Consider the following 13,623-nt stretch of genomic DNA (forward strand, 5'->3'; position numbering starts at 1 on the left):
ACAATACAATTGCAGATGAATGAGAATGAATAAATAGCAGGACAATGAGCTAGGCACGTCACGTGGATTGGGATCCGTTCTAATGTCGTACTAATGAATAATGAGAGAGGTTGTTTAGATCCTGTAACCTGGCAAAGCAGATTGTATTGTATTGTATTGTATTGTATATTTGTATTTGATTTGGATTGCCTGGCGCTCTGGCCCTTAGTTTAGTGTTAAGCCTACCTGTCTCCTCTTGCAATGAGTTATGCATTTTTATGTATTATTATTGTTTGATAAAAGTGGTCACCCAACACTCCATGTGCATCATCTTCCCTACCCCTTACCCTTTACCCTTCACCCACTACCCTTCTATCCTTGTTGTTCTGACAGTGACTTCTTTTTTCATAACAAAGGAATCAATCCATCTGCTATATATTCTTGTATTTTTCTGTTTCTTTTTCTGATTTTTTAGGGGAGAGAGAGAGAGAGAGAGAGAGACGTGCAGGTGCAGGTGCACTTCAATCATGTCATGGTGGAGGTCTCGGTTGGTTCCTCTCCTCTGGCATTTGCATGTGCCCCTAACCAAAAGGCCCACTCGCCAACTTTATTCCACTGCATTTCATTCCATTCCATGTTTCTCCTTTAAGTTAAGCTGCTTCAGCTTGAATTAATGTGAGAAAATAAGCCTCCGTCCACAACCACCAAAGACACGAGATTGATGACCACTACCAGTCCAGCACCTTGCAGCAGCAGCACCACCACCACCACCAACCGTTCCTGGTGTGGCTACTTACTGTTTTATAATATCCATGACTCTGTTTCTAGCTAGTTCCTACTTACTCACATGATACCTGACTCACTCGATCCATTTCCATTTTTTGAATTGATAGGTCCATAAGTGAGGACTCGCTTAAAAGGTATGTGCAGTTTGCAAGCGAAAGCTGCATTCAAGAATTACTGTCTGCTTCCGACTCCAACAGACCCAACGACGGCTGGAAACCCCTCCTTACTCTTGGCAACGGAGTTGAGATCTCCAAACGCAGGTCTGGATCCTTTCACACCTTCCGCAGCCGCTGCCTCCTCACTTCTCTGTCACCCCAGCAATTCATTACCGTTGCAAACGCCATCGATGCTGCCAAGCAATGGGATCCTCATCTTGTAGAAGCAAGGTACATAAAAGATCTTGGAGATAACCTCAGCATCATCCGTCTCAGGTTTGGAGATCATTCAAAGCCCCTCTTTCGAAACAGAGAATTCGTAGTCTACGAGCGACGTGAAACCATGGAAGATGGCACACTGGTGGTAGCAGTTGCTTCACTTCCAAAGGAGATAGCTGCCGGATTGGAACCAAAGCAAAATAACGCCATCAGGGGGCTGCTGCTGCAATCAGGATGGGTTGTTGATAAGCTTCAAGGTCACTCCTGCATGGTTACCTATGTTGTTCAGGTCGCCTCCTTATTTATTTTCCTTTAAAATTTGCAGTTTGCAGAGTATGAATGAATGTTATGAAAACCTTGATCAATTGTTAGTCATATAACTGTAACAGGTTTTCTTGTCATTGTTGAATGAAAATGCAGTTAGATCCTGCCGGATGGATGCCGAGGTGCTTTGTCAATCGACTTAACAACAGACTCGTTATGATCATTGAAAATCTAAAGAAACTGGCACAAGCCTCTCCTCCTACTGATGCCCAAACATCCTGAGATCACTACTACCTACATTGTACAAACTACAAAGTGGAGGAGAAACTTAATCTCCCCTAGTTATCCTTTATTTTTTGGCATACCCTAATTATCCTAGTTAATAATTATGACGATGCCAATTATCTGATCCATTCTCTCTCTCTCTCTCTCTCTCTCTCTCTCTCTCTCTCTCAATTAAAGTTTCATTTGAAGGGGGGAAAAGGAAAGAGAGAAAACAGTCGACCTCTCTTCTTTTTCTCTCTTGTTTCTTAGCTCTTAAGAAAGGATTAATGTTTAGGCGTCCAAGGTTTCTCGGCTTGTATCACACTGATGCCTTGCATACTCTCTCTACTCCTACCCAACCCATCTTCTCTCTTCTTGCCGGAAGTGATAGTTGCAGCACCGCAACCCCTCCCCATCCACCAGATTTCTTATGTACCAATCTATACCGGACTTTTAATCCTGGCCGTTCAAAGAAATCCAGTGATCACTGTCTTTCATGTTTTGGTAACTTAGTCTTCCATCACCACTTCGACCCTCTCCATTGTGCCATGGCTTCCGTCTGCCCACCTCATTCACTCAATCCCTTCTCCCCCATCAACGTTCCTACTCTTTAGAGCTTCAGTTACGCGTGTTCCACATTGCTTCCATTAACTAATAATTTGAATTTTAGCTTAGCTAAACTTTTATGAAGATTGATCTAACGTGCTGCCTGCCTACTTTCTGAAGGTATTTCCATCACTCATTTTTCTCCTCTATTAAACTTGAGATAATTCTCCTCTATCACTACACAATACTGAACAACGGCATTGGCAACAGTATCCCCCCATGGGAAACTACGAGACAAACTGAAATATAATTCAAGTACCAATGAGTTCTCACCACACTCCAGAACACCCTGAGTGAAGGACAAATTGGAAAAACTCCATTTCATCCTGGGTTGGATTCGTGTAGTTGGGAATTCTTCTCTCGTTAAGAATACACACACAAAATCATATAGCCAACATGTGTGTGTGTGTGTGTAATAAACCCGATTGCTAGGCAACTGATAAGTCATTGCATCAACAATACAGGAAGCTGTATCCTCCAAGTACACAGGATGTGTACTTCAAATGACTATTTTGACAGGCATTCCAAACCATTACATCACTCAACAATTCAACCACAACATTCTACAGATTCATCATTATTCCATCATGGGATAACCCTTATTTGGACGGACCAACACCTGAGTGCTTTACAACATTTCAAATGCTTCAGCTCAGACCATAATTGTTGACCCTTTATTTTGCACTTTGGGATGGATACGCTTCATCTGAATTAAAAAAGGGAGTTTCAGAAGAATGGAACTGACGAATTCAAATAGGGTCCCTGAAGCACCAATCAACACAAAAGCAACAATAGGCATTTCTTTCGTATGGTGCCTCACGTATTTGTCAAATGCCAGATTTAACCAGAACATTAGATATCTGCCTTTACTTTAACCAAGAGAGTAACTTATGAAACGTTAATTCAAACCTCTTCAACCCAATTGTTTAACTATGAAGAAGGAGCATCCGGCTGCTTTTCTGGTAAAGCATCTAGGAATGCTGGTATCTTATTGTATGCCTCATGCAACCTGGCCAAAAGGGGAAACTGAGTCTGCACAAACATTGAGTGAAAAGAGATTAATCAGAAGATACAGATGGAGAAAGCCACTTGAAAGTTAGACTATAAATTCTTAAAAAACTGAAAACCCTTAGCTCTAACAAGCTCAGTAAGAGATGAACACAGGTTCACTACACTGAACACATTGAATAGACTTCAAATGTCAACCTAGGCCTTGAACTAGTACAATTGAGTTCTTCGCACCACCCCACCTCCTAAATAACTAGGAAATGATACAAACCCCTAATTAATGACCACTATAATTTCCACGATATAAACCGAGCCCCTGTAAGTACCTTATTTATGGTAAACCTACCATGATATAAACCCCTAATTAATGACCACCATAATTTCCACATCAATGTGAAAAGCTACCATTCGTATCATAAGAACAGATGTGCAGATCAAAAACGAGCAGTGACTGATTCTTATGATAAAAAATATAGCTAGAATAAAAGAGACAGGTTGCTCTTGAAAGTTGAATCAGATAGGAACTTGATTTCTGACCTAAAAGGGACAACAACTTGATCATGTGATGGAAACATTACAACACCACAAAATTGGATTAGTTTCCATCATCACGCGAAAAGGGGAAAAAAAAAAAAAAAAGAAGAAAAGAAGAAAATTGTTATGATACAAATCAGATAAATTTAACATTACACAATCACGTGAATAAATGTTCATTTGCTAGAGTTGTAACTTGCACAAGAATCGAATGATAAGTACCATGTCTAGCTGGAACCTTGTAATGGCTGCACAAAGCTGCGGTGCCAGAAACAAATCTGCCTGCAAATATTTGTCAATATTTTAGAGATAAAGAATTTCACACTAACACTTGTTCTGTGGAACATTATGAAGTGACAATGCCGTGCAAACATGCCACTCAAATTTTAGAGTTCATGTAAGGACTTTTTGAAAATCTAAATCACAAAACTTCCACAGATTTTCCAAAAATCTTGATTGAATACCACAAGACTTGTATGGAATCTCTAAAAATTCTAGAAATTGTAATTGAATACCACAAAACTACTGACTCTTCAATAGTCTACATCATATATACACCTAAACTTCTTAACTCCACAAACTTTCTTGCAAAATCCATCAATTTCCATATAATCTCATACTTAATGAGACTCTTAGTACTTCTAGGAGTGTTTGGCAGTCCTATTTAGAGTTGGCAAATCAACCCATTGGATTGTTAATGGGTACCCATTATGACTCATTTAGTTTGATTTTACCTTACGTCATCATCATCACTACCAATCTCATCCTTATATTGTGGTGATATCAAATTAAATGGGTCTTGACGGATACCCCATTAACAACCCAATAGGTTAATTTGCCACCTCTAGTCCAATTAGAAGCCTATAAATATGTATATCTTTTGGTGCCTCGGTATGTCCTTTCTTCTCTCTTCACTCCTATTATTCTTTTTCTTCTTTTTTTTTTTTTTAAGTATATTGATATTTTTACACTAAGGGCAGGGGGAGTTTGGCTAAGCCACACAATGGGCAGTCTAATTTGGTATCGAATTTACCATCCACGAGATTCGAACCTAACCTCCTATTATTCTTTATTTCTCTAAAATTATAGAAACCCAAAACATTCATTTCCCTTAAAACTTTCTATATCCCCAAATTTCCGTCAATCCATAACATACCATAATCAAGAAATCCAGTAACCTTAAACCTGCCTCATAAATGGTTTCTTTTCTGGTTATTGACTCTAGTTTTTGGGTCATATTATTTCAAAAAGTTTCTAAAAGTGTTCTTATTTTCCAACATAGAAAAGGATTGCGAGTCTTTTTTTTCTTTTTTTCTTTCTGAAAAGGAAGAATAAAAAAAAGAGGACAAAATGAGCAAACAGACCATGTAAACTTCATCTCCAGTTGCATATTTTCCTGCATGGTTGTTCAGCAGTTCTTCAAGTGCTGAAAGACATGAAAATAGCAGATAATTAAGCCTACAACCATCCATAGAAAAGAACAACTGAAGACAGGAGTTTCATATATTGTAGGATTTTCCACAGAAAATAAAATTGTGGTTTGACAAATCACACATTTGGGATGAGTTGAGGGATAGAGACGCAAGTTTGAGGTGGAAATATCATTATATCTTTTCTAGGGTATAGAAACTTTGGGCGAGAGTAAGAGCATAGACTAAGGCAAGAGACACGGGTCTTAGACAATAAATTCGGGTTTATGTCAGGGCGCTCGACTACGGGGGCAATTTTTCTCTTACAGAGATCATTTGAACGACATAGAGATATGCAAAAGGATTTGCACATGGTCTTTATAGATATGGAAAAAGTGTTTGATAGGGTCCCAAGAGAAATTATTTGGAGGATTCTAGAGAAGAAATGAGTACAAGTAGCATATATCCAAGCAATAAAGGATATGTGTGAAGGAGCAAAGACTCCAGTAAGAACTCATGAAAGACAAACTGAAAGCTTTCCCATAACCATAGGATTACACCAAGGCTCAGCTTTAAATCCTTACCTATTTGCATTGGTGATGGATGAGTTAACGAGACATATTTAAGATGATATCTATTGGTGTATGTTTTATAGAAAATATAGGGTTGATAGATGAAATGCAAGAGGTAGTAAATGCAAAGCTTAATGTTTGCGGGAAGTGTTGGAATCTAAAGATCTTCAACTAAGTAGGTCAAAAGACATAGCATATAAAGTGCAAGTTCAGTGGGAATAGGGGTCCAAATGAGAAAGGAGTGAGGATTGAATAACAAGAAGTACCAAAGAGTGAATGCTTTCATTATCTTGGATCTATGTTGCAAAGAACGGAGAATTGGATGGATAGCTTAACCATTGAATACAAGTTGGATGGATGAAGTGAAATAGTGTGACCATCTTATGCCACTAAAGCTTAAGGAAAAGTTTTATAAGACGACAATAAGAGCAGGGCGGTCAAGCAAACGTGCAAAAAATGAGTGTAAAGGAGATAAGAATGCTTCGTTGGATGTGTGGCAACACAAGAAAGGACATGATTAAGAATGAGGATATCAGAGGTAAAGTAGGAGGGGTTGCAATTGAAGATAAGATGAGAGAAAATTGGTTAAGGTGGTTTAGATGTATGAACCCAAGACCTACAGATGCTCCAATTAGAAGATGTGATTATGAGACATGGTCAGGGCAAAAGGGATAGAGAAAGACTAGGAAGACTTGGAAAGAAACTCTAAGAAAAGACATGGAGTACTAAGAGCTAATGGAAGACTTGGCGCAAAATTGAGCACAGTAGCGTTCTAGGATTCACACAGCCAACTTCACTTAGTGGGATAAAGCTTTGTTGTTGTTTGTTGTTGTTGTAGAGTATAAGAACTTTAAAATGAAAAAGGTGTCGTTATTTTTAAAAGTGTGGCATCATCTGCGAAAAATCCTTATTTAACTTTTAATGCTTTCTTGAGATTCTCTTTTTCAGGGGAGGGATGGACCATTAGCTTTGTAAATCTTACCTAAAAAGCCTTTTCCAATATGAAATTGAACCCATTCAAGTTTCTCAACGGGCCTAACTTTTTCTTCAATGTACTTCTGTAAATTGGAAAAGCAGCAAAACAAGATCCATATCATTTAGGTTATATAATAGTAACATGAGAAGTAAAGTCAATATTATATTCAGCTAATTACCAGTACAGTCAGATTCTGTAGAGGTTGTATGCTTGAGGAAACAATATTTGCAGCCTGCATATCAGATGAGGAGGGACAAGCTAATAGCATAAGAATTTTGAACATACATTTAAAATCTTACATATTTTAGATAAATTTACGCATACTTTTCTTTTTTGTTTTTGGTCAGAACGGATCAGAACGGATCAGAACATGTTCCACAGTTACACTTGGAAACTTAAACTACTAATACTATATCATACTTTTTTCCTTGGTTGAATTAGCATCACTCAGCGTTTTAAACACAATATAGTAAGCACCAATACAGGTGAAACTAATTTTCCATTCCTCATAATCACAATAAAGCAACTGTTCCACATCATGTGTGTAGGCCATCACATACTCATTAATGCAGTTCTGGGTAAGTTGCACATGTTTTGCAGCACAATTACTTGTATTGCACCAAGAAATTGAGTCACTCCGCCAATTTTGAAGGCATTGAGTGCATGATCCGCTCAATTAGTTCTAAATGGAAAAACACAATATAACGGGAGGGGAGTTTTCAAGGACTATATGCATACATCTTTTTTTGTTTGGTAACTTTGGTTTCTTTCTCTGTTGCATTTTTGGTTTCTTTCTCTGTTGCATCGGTAATACTAATAGTTGAGAAAAGGAATGAATAATTAGAAAGAGAAGAGAGAAAGAAGCAGTTAGACCTGACCTGGTAATTGATAGCCTTTTTCTGAAGATCTGGTGGTAACAATGGATGCTGCGGGTACTTTTCTTCTAAATACTAGACATAAAGAAGAAGATTAATGCAATGCAATGGAATATTAGGTATTTGGATGGAGGAGAAGCAATCAACAAGAGTAATAAGAAGATAGAGGAGAAAGTAGAAAGAAGAGGGTACCAATTACCAGTAGGATGGCAAATGAGTCAGCAACAACGGTGTCCCCATCCACAAGCACAGGCACATACCCCATCGGATTTAGCTTTCTGAACTCTGCTTTATCCAAATTACAATAAAAAATATAGACAAAATTACAATAAATGAGTTAGTTGTTTGTCAATTGTCAATGGAGGGAGGGACTAGACTAAACTAACCGGGACTGAATTGCTCTCCCTTCACCAGAGCTTTGTACTCGTATTTCAGCCCTAATTATTATTAATTCAATACATATTAAATTATTACATGAATGAACCAACAAATGAACGAATATTTACTTCTTTAGAAAGAAAGAAAAAAGAAGGAAAATTGACCCTTCAAGTTGAGAGCAATTCGGACACGGAAGGAGCAAGAGCTCATCCAGTAGGAATAAAGCTTGAGTTGTTGTTGGCCACTTTCAGTCGCCGCCTGCGCCTCCACCTCCTGTGCTTCCATCTTATCATTTGTTATCGTTATCTATCAAATCAAACAAATCAATCAACCGAATATTCATCGAACACAGAAAAGAAATTCACTCACCATTTAATTACTTAAACGCAGCAGAGCAGCATCAGCCTCGGCCAGCCCAGCAGTTTTCAACTTTTGATGTTTGACAGACAGATTATTCGATTACTGAGTTTTGAGTTTTGACAGATAATTCTACTTTGTTTGACTTACATTGGTTTCTTGCCGTTTGCGCAATTTTTTTTCTTTTTATTTATGGGATGTTTTCACACACTCATTTTTATTTATGGGATAACAAGCAAGTATTTATAAAAACGCGAGTCACGACAGTGTTTCAAGTTTGAAGATTCTACGCAATTAAAAATGATTGTTTTACTGATACTCCAGGAATTGTTCAATGGATAATGCTAAGGAAATTAATTTTTAAATTAAATTTATAAATTAAATTATGTGTCATCATACAAAAATAAACACATTAATTGATACTTAAATAATAATTTAATCATCTACAATCATATTATTTGATATGCAAGTTTGATTTTAAAAAAATTAGTTTTTACCTTATCACAAAATTCCTAAAATTGACCTACCCTATCAAAATGGTCTAATAAAATTGAAAATTGAAAATTGATCAATGTAATTCTTGAAAATGTGTCCCGCAAATCAATTTAGTACTTCCGTAATAATTCTGTAAAAGTTTCTGTTATGTGTTGATGTGGCCCATAATTAGATTCCATAACTTTAACTTATAAATAAAAAAAATCTTTTATTTTTATATAATTAAAAACTTAAAAAATATATATATATAATGATGAACTGGGAACTCTGCAGCTCGACTGCCTCGACAACAATGGCGGAAATCTCCACTTTCAGATATTCCAGACGTAAAAAAAAATGCCGATGCGAAGGCCATTATTCAAATTCTGCAAAAAACCTGAATTAACTTTTCTTTCTTCTTCCAAAGATTTTTCATTCCTTCTGCTTTCCACTTTCCCTCTTCGTACAAAAATGGCAGCAACATCGCGTTCTTTCAAGTCCAATTTCCAGGAGGAGAGAGCGGTTGCTCTCTGTCCAGAAGGGCTACTCCTACTCCGAGCTGGGTGGCTTCCCCACATCGAAGAGTAAGACGCCGTTGGGGTCTCCCCGCTGTTGCACTTATCGATCAGTTGGGCACGAGAGTGGTTATTCGCCTGCCACGTCAGTAGTTATATATTAACAGATTTTTTAATGGAAGTCTAACGTTCAACAAATTCATAAGACAAGACTATTGTAATTTTTAAACATGAGATATGAGATTGTCCTCGCAGTTAAGTTAAGGTAATTTTGTGTAATTTTTTTATTTATTTAAATATTTTTATCTTATTTATAGGACCTAATTACGTGCCACGTCAACACATAACGAAAGTTTTGATAGATTATTTGCAAATGGATTACATTAATCAATTTTCAATATAAAAAAAATTATTTAGAACGTTTTCTATTTTGTTTCTTATGATGAGGACTGGGGTGCAATTTCATGCAAGCATATATGATTGCAGAAATGAGAAGCTGGAAGGGCACATTCAACCAGCAGACTCCTCTGCTTTGTAACTGCTAAATTGTTGCCCTATCACGAATTATGATTATTTCCCGGGTAACCTTTACTCGGACAAAGAAATCGAATGACAAAATGAGGATAACTAATTTTTTAGGGTTCCTTTTGAAGAGTTGATACAAAAATTCCACAAGAACTCCAAAAAAACATAATATGAATCTTGATGTAGGACAAATTTTCAACCTTGAAGCAAACACAATTTCAAACTTAACCACTTACATTCTGTTTGGATGAAGAAATTTAAGTTTATTATGGAATTATAAAATGAGGAAAATTGAAATGACATAAATTTATTTTGTAAAATTTGTTAAGTTTCTTATTTAGTTAATCTAAAAGAACAATGGAATTGGATACGGAATTTGTTATTTTTAAACTCTTGCTCATATAAATTGAGAAATGACACCTATTTACATAAAATTTAAACTTGGAATTGGAGGTCTCAAATTTCAAGTTTTTTTTTTTTTCCACGCGCAAGTTTTAAATTTCTATATTTATGAATCTAAATAACGGAATTGGTTCATGTCAATTTATAAATTCTGACTTTTGTCAAAATTTTAAGTTTATTTTTCTCGTCCAAACATAATATTGAAGTTTTTGAAAATTTCTACACAACCAGACAACATATGAAGTGGCATGCAGAATTATGCACGGTGTGTTTGTGGTAAAGACAAAGGTTTGGAATTTTTTCTGACCACAGGAAAACTTGAGATTGGTTTGGCGTGTAAGGTGTGTGGAGAATGTGATGTATGAGGGTTGTTTTGGTAAGCAAGTGGGGGTGTATTTAGATTATTTTTTAATTTAAAAAAATAAGTGTGGAGTGTTTTAAGCAAATGGGGTTTATTCAACAATATATGAGGAATGCTAAAAAAAAAAAAATTATAAAAAAAAACTCATTATAAAAAGTGTTTTTTTCCCTATATAATCCACTGGCACAAAGTAATTGAATTGTTGGGGTCATTAGCGAATTCATATCAGCAAAAAAAAAAAAAAAGAAGCTTGGACGAAATCCTATCATGGAATGGCACTGATGTTAGGGTAAATTATACAAAATTGCCTTAATTATGGATCACACAATAATTTTATATCTCATATTTTAAATATTGTAATGTCATATTTCAATTTATGAATTCGTTGTAATGTCAGACCACTATTAATCAATCTATCAAATGTACTGTTAAGTAATGACGTGATAAATGTAAGGTCCATATTTTTCTGACGTGGAAGATCATGTAGATAAAAATAAAATTATAAAATAAATCAATTTAAAAAAATAATTTTATGCCCAAAAAATTAAATAAAGAGGAGTGGGACCCACCCCAACAAACCATCCATCTTCGCCGTTCTTCCCCTCCATCCGCCCTCACTTTCCTTCCTTCACGACCAAAACCACAGCCCCGCGCCTCCTCCGACACCCCTCCTCCTCGTGTATTCCAATTCCAACCAAAACCCACAATTCAGATTCATGATTTTACTTCGATTTTGAATTTCATTTAAAAAAAAGCATAAACAAAGTTTACTCAGATGGTGCTTCGTCCTCTCGACGAGGGTTTTGCCATCCTCACCCTTCTTCCCCCTCTATTCCTGAGTGCATGCCGCACCCCACCATCCCCTTTCTTCCCTCACACTTATTTTTCTCTCTCGCCACGCCAGCACCCAGAACCACCATCCCACGTCGATGAATCCCGCCGCAATTGAAGCTAGAGCCGCCAACATAGTCACCATCTCGGCAGCTACGATCTCGAAAGGTTGACGACGATGGTGCTCAGGAAGAAGATGGACATGGTTTTGGAGGTGAGCGTGGAGGTCTGGACGAGAAGAGATCGTTGTCGGCGAGAGAAGTTGTCTTCGCACGCTACCGCAAAACTTTGGTTGAGAGGGTCAAGCACCACCTGGTAAGTTTCGTTTGTGCATTTTTTTAATGAAATTTGAAATCGAAGCAAAAATTTTGAATCTGAATTGTGGGTTTTAGTTGAATTGGAATTGCAGGAAGATGAGAGGTGTCGGAGGAGGAGCAAAGCTGTGGTTTTAGTGGTGAAGGAAGGAATGAGGGGTATATGGAGGGGGAAGAAGGGCGAGGATGGATGGTTTGGTTGGGGTGGGCCCCACTCATTTTTATTTAATTTTTAGACAAAAATTATTATTTTTGTAAATTGATTTTATTTTATAATTTTATTTTCTTATCTACGTGGTCTTCTACGTTAGAAAAATATGAACCCTGCATTTACCACGTCATCATTAACGACCAATTTGACGGATTGATTAACGAGGGTCTGACATTATAACGAATTCATAAGTTGAGGTATGATATTACAATGTTTAAAATATAAGGTATGAAATTGTGATGCGATCTATAGTTGAGGTAGTTAAGTGTAATTTACCCTTGATGTTATAATGGATCAAGGTTGACAATGTGCTACCATAATAATTTGGTTTGAAGTTGTATTTAGTGAGAATCGGATATAAGACTTCTCATTTACAAGTAAAAAAAGAATTATCACTAAATCATATTATTAAATGTGAGATACTCATTTTCAAGGATGACAATGATCGAAATCGAAATGGCTTATTTACTCCAACACCCCCTAAAACTCAACCTTCCACTCATTGTCCCAAGAAATTCAAAATTTCTCACTTGACCCCCTAAGTGTATGTGTCGCACTTTGCCCATACATGACGTGCTGGTGACCCATACATCCAAAAAGATAGCACCCGATAGATATAATGAGACAATTTGTAAAACTATAAAAAAAAAATAAAAATAAAAAAAAGAACTAAAAGCAAAAAAAAATTTGTAAACAAACAAACTAGTGTTGTAAACATTCCTAGTTTAAGTGTGATTGTGTAAATCCTAGATTAGATTTGATTCTAGTTATCTTTTCCTATTGTATCTTGTATTCCTTGGGAATGAAGGAATATCTTCTCTCCTTTTACTACTATAAATAAAGGCACAATGTAGGAAGGATAACAACACACATTCCCCTACAATTCTACAAACACATCTCTCTCACTCTCTTCTCCTTGCCGCCGGCCACCATAACCTTGTCAGATAAAATAGACCACAAAAACAAATATGAAATTAATAAAAACAAAAGACAAGTATGAAATTTTTCTCTTTAGCTTGAGAAAGAGTAGAGGGGTTGGATGTGACGAAGGATGCATTGGTTGGGCCTTAGTTGCGGCGTCTGTATTTGCTGCTGATATTCTTTTTTTTTTTTTTTTAATTTTGTTTTAGCTTGTGTTTATCCACGTGACAATATGTCTTTAGTTGTAGGGACCTCACATAAAAACCATGTCAGCACATTAATTGAAAATTTAACATAACTTAATAGCAAAAAAGCTAAATAAAAAATAAAATTGAGAGAAGGTTGAGTTTCAGTGAGATACATAGTCAATATTTAGTGACTAAAATTGAGTAGGTGGCCAATTTCAAAGACCATGTGGTAAAAAGCATACAAAATGAAAAGCAATCCCAACCCAGAGGCCCCAAAGCCGTAAAAAAAATCCAACGGCCTCCTTCCCTCCATGTCCTCTATCCTTCTCTCTTTTCCCCCTTCCGTTGAGCTAGCCCTGAGAAACTCTTGATACTCGAGGGCTCATGACTCAAGGGTGGGAATGGGGCTGGTTTCTTCGTGGGCTCTTCTTTGACAATTAATATTTGGATTGGACACGTGTAGGCTTTAGGCTGTAGGATTAATTGGGTCCGTTGGGAG

General features: G+C 36.8%; 2 protein-coding genes and 1 long non-coding RNA gene across 10 annotated transcripts; 2 read left to right on the forward strand and 1 right to left on the reverse strand.

The window, feature by feature from the left end:
* The first annotated feature begins 2 nt into the window (after window positions 1–2).
* On the forward strand, window positions 3–1,816 carry LOC103946429 (START domain-containing protein 10). Of its 2 annotated transcripts, none has more exons than XM_009357133.3 (3): window positions 3–762; window positions 873–1,428; window positions 1,529–1,816. In XM_009357133.3, exons 1-3 carry the CDS (start codon window positions 701–703, stop codon window positions 1,604–1,606), a joined length of 696 nt encoding a protein of 231 aa, XP_009355408.2. In that variant the 5' UTR covers window positions 3–700; the 3' UTR covers window positions 1,607–1,816. The 2 variants fall into 2 exon arrangements, with proteins under 2 accessions (XP_009355408.2, XP_009355407.2); XM_009357132.3 differs by having other exon boundaries at window positions 1,560–1,816.
* Window positions 1,817–2,698: 882 nt separating this feature from the next.
* Window positions 2,699–8,595, reverse strand: LOC103946431 (glutathione S-transferase zeta class). 7 transcript variants are annotated; one of them, XM_009357137.3, is made up of 11 exons: window positions 8,395–8,593; window positions 8,190–8,310; window positions 8,034–8,084; window positions 7,847–7,932; window positions 7,651–7,722; window positions 6,951–7,004; window positions 6,779–6,854; window positions 5,180–5,241; window positions 4,038–4,097; window positions 3,183–3,305; window positions 2,699–2,979 (listed from the first exon to the last, which is right to left on the reverse strand). In XM_009357137.3, the coding sequence occupies exons 1-10, from the start codon at window positions 8,395–8,397 to the stop codon at window positions 3,204–3,206; spliced, it is 687 nt and encodes a 228-aa protein (XP_009355412.1). In that variant the 5' UTR covers window positions 8,398–8,593; the 3' UTR covers window positions 2,699–2,979; window positions 3,183–3,203. The 7 variants fall into 7 exon arrangements, with proteins under 7 accessions (XP_009355412.1, XP_009355410.1, XP_009355411.1 ...); XM_009357135.3 differs by having other exon boundaries at window positions 8,190–8,331; XM_009357136.3 differs by having other exon boundaries at window positions 2,699–3,035; window positions 8,190–8,331.
* Window positions 8,596–10,364: 1,769 nt separating this feature from the next.
* LOC125476032 lies at window positions 10,365–12,093 on the forward strand. Its single transcript, XR_007257398.1, has 2 exons — window positions 10,365–11,805; window positions 11,900–12,093. It is a non-coding gene; the product is annotated as an uncharacterized LOC125476032 (long non-coding RNA).
* The last annotated feature ends 1,530 nt before the right edge of the window (window positions 12,094–13,623 follow it).

This window comes from the organism of the source record quoted next, unplaced genomic scaffold (assembly GCF_019419815.1).
Source record: "Pyrus x bretschneideri cultivar Hongxiangsu unplaced genomic scaffold, Pyrus_bretschneideri_v1 Contig17, whole genome shotgun sequence".
Classification (NCBI taxonomy): Eukaryota; Viridiplantae; Streptophyta; class Magnoliopsida; order Rosales; family Rosaceae; genus Pyrus; species Pyrus x bretschneideri.

Excerpts from the sequence above, each read along its gene's own strand:
- LOC103946429 (XM_009357132.3), top strand. The coding sequence starts at position 701 with ATGACCACTACCAGTCCAGCACCTTGCAGCAGCAGCACCACCACCACC. Across the intron at positions 763-872 it reads ACCACCACCAACCGTTCCTG|GTCCATAAGTGAGGACTCGC; the intron begins GTGTGGCTACTT and ends TTGAATTGATAG. Across the intron at positions 1,429-1,559 it reads TGGTTACCTATGTTGTTCAG|TTAGATCCTGCCGGATGGAT; the intron begins GTCGCCTCCTTA and ends ATGAAAATGCAG.
- LOC103946431 (XM_009357135.3), bottom strand. Across the intron at positions 7,933-8,033 it reads GGGAGAGCAATTCAGTCCCG|AGTTCAGAAAGCTAAATCCG; the intron begins GTTAGTTTAGTC and ends TGGATAAAGCAG. Across the intron at positions 7,723-7,846 it reads ACTCATTTGCCATCCTACTG|TATTTAGAAGAAAAGTACCC; the intron begins GTAATTGGTACC and ends CTTTATGTCTAG.